Raw genomic sequence first — 12,926 nt, forward strand, 5'->3', positions numbered from 1 at the left:
ACTTACTGTTCATTTTGTATTGCTTATTGAATTGCGTTTCACTATATTGGAGGGTAAAGGATTGTGCAGTCTCCTTTAGAGAGCTCCAACAGTTTATATGTATGTATATATGGTATATATATATTTTGTATATATGTACAGATGGGAGTGTTTTGCAGTGTATAGAATACTTCGGTTTTACCTGCATGTGCGATTGAAGGCCTAAAACATTGTATGCTTTTATACTTCTGTGTCCTGCTTAATTACTTGGATTTATCTGTGCTAACTGTACTTAAACACCAGCTTCGGATCTCCTGAAGTCTGCTTTACGTGATGTTCAAATATCACCATCATAAAATTATAAGTTACTCACTGTAGTGACTAACGTACTCTTAGTCCCCTTTCCTCCATGGACCTTCTCCTCCTCCAATCCTATCATCAAGAAACATTTGACGGGGCTCGCAAGGCTCTGCCCGCCCGTCAAGAGGCTGCACCTGGTGTGGGACTTCAACATAGTCTTGGGCGCCCTGGCGCACAAACCATTTAAGCCAATGGCGTCCGCGGACATCAGGCTGGTCACCATCAAGACGGCCTTACTAGTCAGCCTCAACTCAGCTCGTAGAGTCAGCGAAATCCAGGCGCTGGCCCCCTCTGAACCATATACTACCTTTTACAGGGACAAAGTAGTCCTGCAGACCCACCCAGCATTTCTGCCCAAGGTGACGTCTGATTTCCACTTGAACGAGGAAATAGTCCTTCCTACGTTCTCTGCCGACCCTAAGGACGAAGCACAGAGAGTGCTGCACTGTCTGGATGTCAGGAGTACCCTGAAATTCTACTTGGACAGGACCAAGGGCTTCTAATCAGAAGCCCTGTTTGTCACTTTCAGAGGCGCAAAACCAGGATATCAGGCCTCCAAGACCTCCATATCCTGCTGGATGGTCTTGGCCATCAAGGAAACGTACGAGGGCCAGCACAAGCCACTTCCTTTGGCAAGTCATAAGCAGGGCGGCCACTTGGGCCACTCCTTCAACTTTCTGCAAGCATTACGGTTTGGGTGCCGGCTCTAGATCTGATGCCGCTTTCAGACAGGCGGCTTCTCAGGAACCTATTTGCTTAAGGAGGGTCTCCTCTCCACCCTTGGGCTTCATTCAGTTGTAATCGCCCATGTGGTATGGAGGAAAGGGGATGGGACGTAAGAGTAATTATAAGTTACTCACCGTAGTGACTAACATATTCTTAGTCCTTAGTCCCCTTTCCTCCATACATCCCACCATCCTCCCCCCTAATAATACTGGCGTCATTAGGCAATGCTAAATCTACTGTCGGCGCGTCAATGGGGACTGAGGTGTGGCGCCAGAGGGCGTAGTCAGGGCAGCGCATGCTCCCAAGGCCGCACCCCAGCGCGCCTCTAAATTTAAAGGGGAAGAAAGTTTTTTCTGGAGAAAAAGGTTCCGTCTCCCGTCATTTGGAAGGGACGCCCATGCTGTATGGAGGAAAGGAGATGGACGCAAGAGTAATGTAGGCACTACAAAAAGATTCTCTGTACAACACTACTATACAAATGCCACACACCGACCTTCCACTGCACATGTGAACAAAAGACACAAACAACAATTTTTCAGATATTCTAGAGTATACAACTCTTCAACACCACAATACTGTCATTTCCTTTTCTGCTGATTAATATTTATATAAACACCAATGAATTATTGAATATGGTACAACTGCACACAAATATAACAGGTCTTATTGATACACTCCCTTTCCTTACTTCACTGTTGTAAAAGCAGTCTTTGATAACTCACCTGGCTATGAAGGTCAGTATCTTCAAGTCCCAACAATCCAGTGGAATTCTGGGAGTGAAACAGCAGCTCTGCTGAAGTGTTGCTCACCAGTTCATCCAGTGCATCCACCTTCCTTTTCAAGTTGTGAAGAGTGCCTTCAGCTTGCTGTTTCCGTTTACTTAGTGCATCCGCTTGCTTGGACATACGGGTTCGAAGCTGAACCTATGCAAATTTCAAGTTGTATGTTAGTATAAATGTCTTTCCACTGACTCCTTTCCTGCACCGATCCATAAGATAACCAATTTTAAATGAACGTAACAGAGGTATATGCCCCAGTTTGTTCAAGGTAACATCTTTGTGTATTTACATTTTGACTGCTCCTTTGGCAAGCCTGTATTCACATTAATGACATCATACCTGTCAATTATTTCCCAGCGATTTATGGGCATGCTGAAACTCATGAAAAACATACATAAACAAATTAAGAAGTCTTAAAGGTGTTAGGTTGTGGTTCATAGATTTCGCTAAAATGACGCCTATTGCAGAATAAACTACTGTTGTGGATAGATGTCAAATATACATGGAAATACTTTTTCCTTAGTGACGTGTCCTTATTCCTTCGTTCTGTATGTTTCTGGCACCGTAGTTTTCTGAGCGGTGACTACTCGGTGTGTGCCTTACTTGCGATTGGTATACTTTGCTATCAATTTAATGGAAAGAGTCCCAGATGCCCAATGCTTGATGGGCCATTGTTTGTTTTACTCTACTTTTTTTATTTTAAGTGCCTTCTTTGTGCTCAGTACTTTTGCTACCACCTGCATTGGTATAAACATTACTGTGGCTCATAAGTCATGGCATGACATTCACTGGGGAAAATAAGGATGCTGCATTTGACATATGACTGCCCCACAAAGCACATTTTCTTTGTTGCAGGCAAAAGAAAATTAAATGGATAAAATCAGCATCTCGGTTTATTGTGACCTGGAACTCCTCAAAATAGTTATTAACCCAATTTAACTTTCTGAACTGCAATGGCCTGCCGGTGTATGTTGTTTTAACCAGTGAGGTAAACTATTATTGAATTACAAAAATGTAGACATCTGCTGATTCTCTATGCTGTAATTTATGGGACCTTTTTCATTTCAATTTAGATTTGTAAATGGTAAATCAATTTCTTTTTTCCACAGATTTGTTGTTTCACAAATATTTATTGGATTTATTGCAAAGAGATCAAAACAAATAGATGAGCTTTTACGTGACTTGCTGCTTTATCACCAGCCTATTTATTTTTATAATTGTCTTAGGGAAAACGATCTGGCGGAAATAGAGGTAATTGGAAAATGTGTCTGCACTGCACTGCACCCATATGTTATTGGTCAAAAACATGGGTGAGCTCTATTTGTGACAATATGCAATGTGCATGTTCAGGACACATGCCTTGCACAGAATGTGCGATTATAACCATACAAACCTTGAGTCTGTCTTCATGCTGACGTAGTTTCTCACGCAGTGCTTCCCCCCGCCAATGTTCGTCCTATTGAAATGAGCACAGGTGGAAATCAATCTATAATCTCAAATTATTGGACTTAAACATTATAAAAACAATGGTCAGCCTAACCCATGTCGGAAAAGGCATTAAACAAAGGAAATGACCATAACGAATTTATATTTTCTGTGACATAATTTGACAATGCTCACTGTCCTCCCCTTCAATACCTGGAGCCAGTCGCGGAGGGAGTCGCAGTCCTTGCAGTCAACCCTCTAAACTTAGTGTACTCTCCCATAAAGCTGAATCGTTTAATAAACGCATCTCTAAAGCAGCCTCCAACACAAAAGAGTTATTCACTATTATCAGAGAATTAGAATCCCCCATCCTACCCACCAGCCCCATTAATACTAGCAAAGCATGGTGCACCAACATTCAGGCCTCTCTAGCCTCAAAGTGAATACTCTCCAAAGCAAAATAGCCTTGCAAAAAAAGCTCCTAGAGCGCACAGCCAATCCATCTCACATCTCAGGTACTACCACAAGGCCTTATGTACCTGAATTCCACTTCGCTCAAGTCTCCAAGGATCAGGTTCTCAATATAATAGCGTCCCTTAAACCCTCTAATTGTAAAGGTGACAGTTTTCCTGCTAAAATAGTCAAAGACTGCGCCACGACACTAGCACCCATCATTATCGAATTTGTAAACGAGTCCTTCAATTCCAGTGTAATACCAGCATCCATTAAAGTAGCATGGGACACTCCCCTTCTCAAAAAACCATCATTAGACCCTGCAATCCCTACGAACTACGGGCCCATCACAACGGTGCCATTTCTTATTAAAACCATTGACAAAATAGCTTATACCGAAGTTCAAACTCACCTAGAACAGAATCATTCGCTAGGAGATAGACAATCAGGATTCCGTCCCAATCAAAGTACTGGAACCGCCCTTCTGGATTTAAAAAACCAGATGGACTCTATCAGGGACTCTGGTAAATTGTGCATCTTACTACTCCTCGACCTCTCCGCGGCCTTCGATTTAGTTGACCATGACAAACTATGCCAAACCCTAACCACCAACTTTCACTTCTCCAAGAAAGCCACTACCTGGATAAAATCTATCCTCACCGACCGCACCTCCAGAGCCACCCTTTGGGAAGAAGCAGCTGATCCCATCCCCGTACCACTGGAAGTACCGCAAGGATCCTGTCTCTCCCCTACGCTCTACAACGCCTAAACGAAATTACTCTTCACTCATGGTACTCAATGCCATGGGAGTAATTTATACGAATTTTGCCGATGACACACAAATACTTATACCCATAACAGGCAACCTTGAACATGACACCGTTTTCATTAACAAAATCTACTCCCTCACCCAAAACTGGATGGCTAACAATAGCCTCTGCCGCAACGGAGAAAAAACAGAGATCCCCATAGTTGGCTCCGCGGCCAGAATCCGCAAACTCCACCCAGACTACACATCCATAATGATAGATGGCACCCCCATCACTATATCCCATGAAGTCAAAACCCTAGGTGTTCACTTTGATTCCAGCCTCACAATGAATAACTACATCAGCGCTCTCGCCTCCTTCTCGGCATATACAGCCAAACTCATCACGCTAAGCAGGCCCCTCCTCTCCGTGGAAAACTGCCTGACACTCGCCAGAGCCCTCATTCTAACAAAGATAGACTACTGCAACGTTCTATTGTTAGGTACTTCAAAAAGAAATATAAACAAACTGCAATTCCTCCAAAACAAAGCCCTTAGAGAAGCTCGGGCATCAACAGAAGAGAGCATATCTCTCAACACAGAAGAGAGGCTCACTGGCTCCCTGTTTAAGCGAGAATTCTCCACGAAACTCTCACCATCACCCACAAACGCATCTCTGACAACGCCCCTATCTATCTCAGTCGAAGCATTTCTCGCACAAATACGACCAGAACACTCAGATCAAACGCCAACACACTCCTCTACATCCCACGCTTCACAACATCCAAAGCAGGTAATGCCAGCTTCCCCATAGCTGCCCCTCGCATTTGGAACTCGCTTCCTACCCACCTTAGCAACGAAACTTCCTTCCCAAAATTGAAGAAACTAACAAAAATTGTTGTTTAACAAATACTAAGTGCAAGAGCAACACAGTGTGTCTCGCCGATTCCGCATGTGTCCTGCGCTGCACCTTCTGGATCCTAATTGTCCTCTTTTCACCCTTCTAGCTGCCTAAGTTGTATAAGATTGATGCAAGTCACCCAAGACGACTAAGATGTATGTAACTGCCTAAGATTCCCAAGATATATGGAACTGTTTTAAGATGCCTTCAATGTATGTAACCTATGCCGTGATACCTAAGGGTTTGGTCGTGTAATGAAATGCAATAAATAAATAAAAATAAATAAATCCAGCCCATCATGCGGCTGGATGGAATGTTGAAAGTAAAAGTAAAAGACAGAACAATAGGAAAGAACTCACCTGCCCAAGAATGGGCTAGGCAGGGTAGAGAAAAGAATCCAGAAGGATTTAAAAAAGGGAGACAGTTGAAAGGACAGTTAACAAGGAGGCAAAGCAAGAGAGGGAAGTACCTGGGAGGGGGTCGCTGCCTCAAGCGGCCCCCTGGGGTCTTAATCCTGGTTTGACAGAAAAAGTAAATCTGGATAAGTTTAGGTATTTACTTAGAAGGAAAGATTCTTAAGATTAATTTCAAAGTCTTTATACTGTGCTTTAAGAGTTCAAAACCGTGCTTCCTACGGTGTTAAGTGAACTTGAAATTGTATATTTAGCAGCGTACATTCAGGTTAAAGAAACAAACGCAGTAGGGTACGCTCAGCAGAAGGATATCGTTTTGTGAGACTCATCATCCCGAGTGCCCACATATGACAGGTATTGCTGGAGTGATCTGGTTGTGCGCGTGCAGCATTTCGGGCATCAGTTAAGTTCAGATGCTTCATTTTGAGCGCCTGTGCACGACCGGTATTTCAAAAGTCAACCGGTCATGTGTACGCATGATCTGAGAGAATAGTGAAGCTCTCCGTCAAAGGTTAGTGAGCTGTGTCTCTGCTGACGCATGCGCTGCGGTCGTAGAAAAGAATTCATAGCGGCCGCAGTGTGCATGCGCGAAGACAAGTGTCTTTGTGATATGGCACCTGTTTGCATTTCTTTTTCTTTCTACGTTACGCAAGGCAGTGACATTTGACTTAGAGCTAAGTCAGAAGTTTAATTGTCAAGAGGAGCAAGCAGGAAAGCAGGCGTTCAACCAACCCATTTGAAGTTCAATAAACACCCTTGAACTGTGATCACTTGTGTCTGTCTTCACTGTTCGATACCATACCTTCCTTACACTATCTAACACAACTAAACTAGGGTGTTCGTCATCCATAGTGAAGTCCGTAACCAAATGTCTGTCCTCTGTCCTAAACCTAAACTAGCCTGACACTACCACTTGACTTCCTTCTCCGGGGTTGCTTTTTCATCAAAGCTCTCACAGGTTCTCACAGTTCTCAGTTCTCTTTAATAGGAAAGCTTCAGGCAGTCCCTTCCTACTTCTTGTAGCAAGTCTTCTATTTCTTGAAAGGGGCCCCTCCACGACCTTGTCCTTGGGTTCCTTTTCTTCCTCCGAGTAATTCTCTCTCCTTTCTATATTCTTTTTCTCACTAAACCATACAGGTTGAATCCTTGTTAAACTCTCTTATCAGCCTTTCTAGGAATTTCACTCTTGTCACAAGTGTGCCCTTCACTGGGAGAAGTATAATTAGTCTTGTTGTGATTCTTACACTTCTTACAAGTTTGCCAGTCACTAGGACGAATATGATTAGTCCTGCTCTGTTTATGGGTTTGCTTCTCACTGGGACGAGTATGATTAGTCCACTCTTTATGTTCAGTTTCACAACATTTAAAGATATTACTGTTTGCTTTTGTTCTCACACCCATTTTCCCAGATCTCCCACTCCCCTTTCACTGCACTGTAATGGGGCTGCATCACCAGTTCAGCGTTTTTTGCCTTGCTTCAGTTTCACTGTTCTTGAGGATGGCTTTTCTACTTTCTTCTGATTGCTCTGGAGACACGCTCCAGTATCTGAACGTGGTATCGGCTCCGTCAGGGTTCTTCTTTCTCTCTCCTTGTTGGCCACCACCTGGCGGATTGGCTTCAGTCAGGCCAACCTGTCGTGGTTTGCAGTCAGCGTGCTTGGTCTACTGCATGTCGAAGTTGGGGCTCTTCATTAGCCCTCATCGAAAGTCCGTCCTGGGACTACTAGCCTCTGGACTGTGCTTCCGTCGGCTGCTTCCGCCATAGTCCTCCTCAGGCAGCGTTCATCTCATTTGGTTTGCTGCTATGCTCCCAATCCCCCAGGCCTCTCTTCTTGGTTCTCTGGATCCTCCCACTTTTATCACACAACACTGGGGCTTCCCCAGCCGCTCACCATAGTCCTTCCTTTGTGTTGGACTTGAATTCTTTATAACTCTTATAGTTTCTTCGTCTCAGTGGTTGACAGACAGCCATTCTTCATTACTCATGCATTCTTACTCTTCACAGTACATACTGATTTCTGTCTTTAATTATTACATTGCAATAGCATTTGTAGGAGGAGTCTTGGTGTTTGTCACTTGATATAACTGGATTGGGTGTTTGAGGATAATACAAAGGGAGCCCTTATCCCCAAGAGGGGATTCTCTGCCTGTGAGGTCCCGCTTACCACCAACCCTAGGGGGAATGTTGTGTAGCAGGCTCATCTCCCTAGCCTCAAAAGAAGGGACTCTCCTCTTGGAGGAAAAGTGATTGAATCCCTTGATTCAGCACAGTTTCAAGTAGAGAAGTCATTAGAGACAGAAACCAGATGAGTTATAAAGAGCATTCTGGCGTGTAGTGAAGGCTGTCAGGTAATTGGAAGGTATATTCAATGAGTGTCTTAGAAGTGAGTTAGTGATAAGAAGTAAAATATTTTGGGTGTTTGTTTTCAGGTCTGAGCTAAACTCAGGTGCATGATCAGTAAATCATAGAACAGCAAGCAGAGGACAGACATTTTTTATTTTAGCCACTTCCCCGACCTGGTTGTCAATGCTGCAATTATAACTCAAAGGTTGTAAGGGTTGAGTTGACAGCTCTGAAAGGGTTTGTGGGGTTCATCTTCAATCTGAGCGGTATTGGTAAACTCCAACCTTACAAAAGGGTTTGGCCATCCCAGGGCAGCAGAAACGCATCCCCCAGTGAATCCAAGCACTTCTTGTTTACGTGTGTCACAAAGAGGTCAGATCCAACAGGTCCACCAATGGAGTTCCCCACGCCTGCAGAATCGCCTGCCGTGCCTCCTGATTATCTCCCACTTGTGTGGAGTGTGGGTCAGACAACTCATTGCACCTGCCCTGATATTCTCTTCTCATGGAAGGTGTGAAGCCACTAGTGGTATCCTGTGCGCCAGACACCAGTTCCATATATCCATCACCAAAAGGCACAGTTTTCGCAATTATGTACCTCCCTGTTTGTTCAAGAAAAACACTGCTGTAGTATTGTCTGTGTAATTAAGAACTCGCCTCCTTTTCTGGTAGAAAAGCTTTAATTCCCAGAAAATTGCATTCAATTCTAGGTACATTATGTTCTGATCTTCCACTCCCAAAGGTCCTGCATTTCCCAGTTCTTGAGAACTGCTCCCCGTCCTGCAAGGGACGCATCCTTTGCTAGCTCTCGTAAAGATGGTGGAGGAGTGAAGGGCACGCCTACAATGAGGTTCTCTTCTGACATTCACAGGATCGAATGTAGGGAAACTGGCATGTCAATCTCCTCTGTTTGCAGTTGGGTGTCTTGACAATAAGATGTTCCCAGGTGAAGCAATTGTCTCATGTGCAACCTGGCCAGAGGGATTACGAGAATGCACAAAGCCATAAGGCCAAGAAGTTGCTGAAATGTTACTGCTGGTAAGGGAGTCTTCCTGAGAAATTCCCTGCATAGTTTGAGGGTTTTCCCACGCTATCCGAGCGTGGGAAAACCCTCCCCCTTGTACAGTCCCATATAATTCCGATGTACTGCAACCACAGAGTTGGCTTCAATCGATTTCTCCAGATTCAGTGTCAGGCCCAGCGCATGCATCTGTTGCATGACCAGTGAGACGGAAGTTGTCACCTGTAAAGACGTTGAATCCTTAATCAGCCAGTCCAACTAAGGGTAATGTGTACCCCTTTTAAGCAAAGGTGCCCCATAATCAATTTCGTGAAGACCTATGTTGTAGAGTTCAGACCAAATGGAAGTACCGTATACTGATAGCGAGTCCCTTGTACAGAGAAGCAAAGGAATTTCCAGTGTGGTCCCCAAATTGGCATGTGCATGTAGGCATCTATAAGATCCAAGGCGCATAACCAGTCTCCTTCCAACAAGGCTGCCAAACAGGGAGGTAGTCGCTGACATTTGGTATGTCTAGAATGGTTCTCCATTGCGCCTTGTCTTTCTTGGAGAGTGCAAAAAAAGCATGAGAAAACATGCCTGCACCGGATTCTCCAGACAAATGATCTCAGACATCCAATTTCTTCATTTTCACTAAACCTTACATCATGTTTGATGAAAATGTTGGGGGGTGGTGGAGTGGGAGGGGATGACGAGATTAGGAGGTGATACCCTGAATGGACCATTTACAAAGTCCATGGGTCTGAAATCATGGCCCCCCCCCCCAAGCTGGTAAACAGAGGAATATCCTTCTGTCTACTGGCGTGGAATGCTGCTGGGCCACTGGCGTGTCAACTGTAGGCTACTCTGCCTGAGGTGACATTGCCCTGAGGCTCTTTGGGAACCTGGCGCACCTGGAAAACACGTTGGGCATGGGGACGTGGGTAGCTGTGGACGCCGTAGGGTGCATCTTCGGTGAGCTCCTGCAGCCGAGCCTGTTCCATGATCCCTTATCCCCTCAGAAGTGTCAAATTCTCCCCAAAATGCAGAGGAGTGGTATCGGAACCTACTGGGGTAAACACCTGTAAATCTGGGAGGAGGTGGGGTTTCACCGGTGTGGAGGCACAAATTGGCTTCAGAAAAGATCAGCCCTGTAGACCCAAACATGGCAGCTGGGACCGGCATCTGATGTTCCAAAGGCTGCGGCGCAGCGCCACGTGGTGGTGTCCCATCAGCGTGGAGTGAGCCGGGTGGTTGGGGGGCATTGGCAGAGCTTCAGCCCGTTGTTGATGTGGGGCGCGGGTGACTCATGCCCCCATAGTTGCCGGTGGAGCAGACCTGACAGAGCGGTGAGGGACCCATATTTGCAGAGAGCTGTCCCCAGGCAATTGGAATGTGGTAGACACCCGCCAGAGCGGGCACCATGCGAGCACCTGTTGCATGTTGTGAGCGCCCGGAGACGACGGTGGAGCGCCTCCCTTGTGTCCCGAGTTGGCCGGTATTACATCAATATAGAGGCCACATTAGACTGCACTGCAAGGTGGGAGAACTGGAGCGCGTCGCTCCCTCGGGTTGGAGTAGCCGGTGCCCACGTTTGAGGGGCCTTGAATGTCATTTCTGGATGTTACCTATATATGCTTGCAACAGGGGTGGAGTAAAAGGCTCCAAGAAGTGTCTGGCAGATAAAATGCAGTTTGGAGGAGCTGCACATGACTGGCAGTCTGCTGGCGGAGAACTTTGCTGGGGGGTCAAGGAGCACCTTAAAGCAGGTGAGGTGCACTCTAAGCTGAGAGCCTACAGTATCTATTTGGAAGATCTGAGCGGATTGCTGGTAGATGGAGGTGTGGTGGCAGCAGCACCCTGTGTGAAGGCGGCAGATGTGCATCGTCTTCCTCAAATTTGCCTGGTATCCCTCCGGTCTACAGTGAACTCACATGCTCCTTGTGGGTCATACATATGAAGATAGTATCCCAAGCCACGGAGGTATAAACCGGGCAGGTGAAAAAAGACAAGTTTGGCTAGGAGCAGGGGGAACTGGTGGCCTGACGTGGATTCAATCAGGAGGTGGTCTTGAAACGTAGCACACACTCAAGAAAAAGCAAAGAGGGGCCAGTTGGCGTGGTCATAATGTGAGGGATCACGTCCACTACAACTGTGGCAAAGCAGTGGCCAGAGGTCACAGAAGCACCTACCTACAACCTTCCTGTGCCTGAAATACCTTGACCCCCGGGAAGTTGACATCGCGAAGCAATCGTCGAAAAAGAAAGGACCCATGTCAGGGGGGCATAAAGGTACTAATGGATGGGTCAGATGCACAGAGACGCCTGCAGCAGCTGGCGGCTGCTCAGCTACATTCATCTCCCCTCTCTCAACTGGAGATGGATGACCCACCAACAAGGAGAACTGATCTAAGGGCAATGCGGATGGAGCTTAAGAAAGGACAGCACGGCTGACCTCACCAAAGCCATTTCGGATCTCAACAAAAACGGTGTTGTGGTTAAGAGAAGGGTGGACTCAGTGGAGACTGCGTTATGTGAGCAGGTGTACGATCACGAACTGGTGTGGCGAGTGGGTACCTTGGAGCAGGTTCTTAACAAGCAGGAAGATGCCGAAAATAGATCCCGGCATAATAATATACACATCTGTGGGATCCCTAGATCAGTGATGGATGCAGGCCTACAGAAATATGCAGCAGCACTGTTCTAACTTCTTCTGAAAGCCTAATTGAAGTGGGAGATCGTCCTGGATTGAACCCACTGTGTGTACTCTTCTTACCAACTGAGCAGAAATGTGGCTGCTGATGTCCTGACTAGAGTCCACTTGCTTCAGTTGAAGGAGGAAATTATGAGAACGGAACAAAAGGAAGAGCCGTTGCGGTTACGAGATTCTCCAACTCTCTTTCAGGACTTGGCCCAAGCGACACTGCTTAAGCGGAAGCGACTGCAGATGGTCACGGGATGGCTCAAGTCCAAGGACATACACTACCGGTGGACATTCCCATGCGGTCTGCGTTTTGAATGGCATGGCCAACTATACTATCTGTGAAAGATAGTGAGCTAAAGACTCTGGGTAGTCTCTCGTAACCGGACTAATGTCTGGCAGAGGGACTCCCAGGACCCCCATTGTTTTTTGAAGGGGCAAACAATACATCATCTCCAAGGTGTCAGGTTTCCTTTGCATATATAAGCTAGGAGTTGGCTAGGGGTATGGCACAGGGGTCATGGTTCTAGGGAGATTTTAGTGTTTAGCCTGCTCTCTGGGGTTGTAGTCAGTTTAATATCTTAACTACATTGGTAGACATCTGATTTTGCCCCAATTCAAGATGGTGTTTCAGCTGGACAGCAGTGATTGGCTGCAGAGTCTGGTGAGATAGTTTGGAACCTCAGGAGGGGGTCCTAAACTGCTTTTAATACAGGCTTAGCACCAGAGAAGACATCAACTGAAAGCTCCAAAGAAAACTATCAGAATTCAAAGGTTTCTACAGTGAGTCTAGTAACCAAGGGATCAAGAGTCAGAGAAAACAAGACTAAGATAAGCGCCAGGAAATATACTTATAAAAGATTAAAAGCGCAAGAATCAATGAACAATACTGAGTTATTTAAAGTTTAGAAAGTTCTAACTCTTGTACATGTGTGTTCATTTCGGTAACAGAAGTTTGAGGGAAGATTACTTGCTGAGACCCCGCGAGTTGAGAAGTGCGTGTTCCGCAGCTGCTGAGGGAGGAGATAAAACGAAAGCCTTGCACGCGTTTTACAGAACATTGTTGAGCTGTCAACTCTCAGTATCCATTTCGGAAAAA

The 12,926-nt window shown here is 45.7% G+C and overlaps 1 protein-coding gene across 4 annotated transcripts in view; it reads right to left on the reverse strand.

Annotated features, from left to right (window-relative positions):
• CNTRL (centriolin) overlaps positions 1-12,926 on the reverse strand; it is a 1,220,196-nt gene that overhangs the window by 89,513 nt on the left and 1,117,757 nt on the right. For all 4 annotated transcript variants that reach the window (XM_069609523.1, XM_069609522.1, XM_069609524.1 and 1 more), the window contains 2 exons: positions 3,238-3,300; positions 1,788-1,988 (listed from right to left, as the gene is read on the reverse strand). In XM_069609523.1, the coding sequence (XP_069465624.1) occupies positions 1,788-1,988; positions 3,238-3,300 (264 nt within the window). The remainder of the gene's footprint in view (positions 1-1,787; positions 1,989-3,237; positions 3,301-12,926) is intronic.

The sequence above is a fragment of the Ambystoma mexicanum genome, chromosome 8, assembly GCF_040938575.1.
Source record: "Ambystoma mexicanum isolate Mex_15411 chromosome 8, UKY_AmexF1_1, whole genome shotgun sequence".
Lineage (NCBI taxonomy): Eukaryota > Metazoa > Chordata > Amphibia > Caudata > Ambystomatidae > Ambystoma > Ambystoma mexicanum.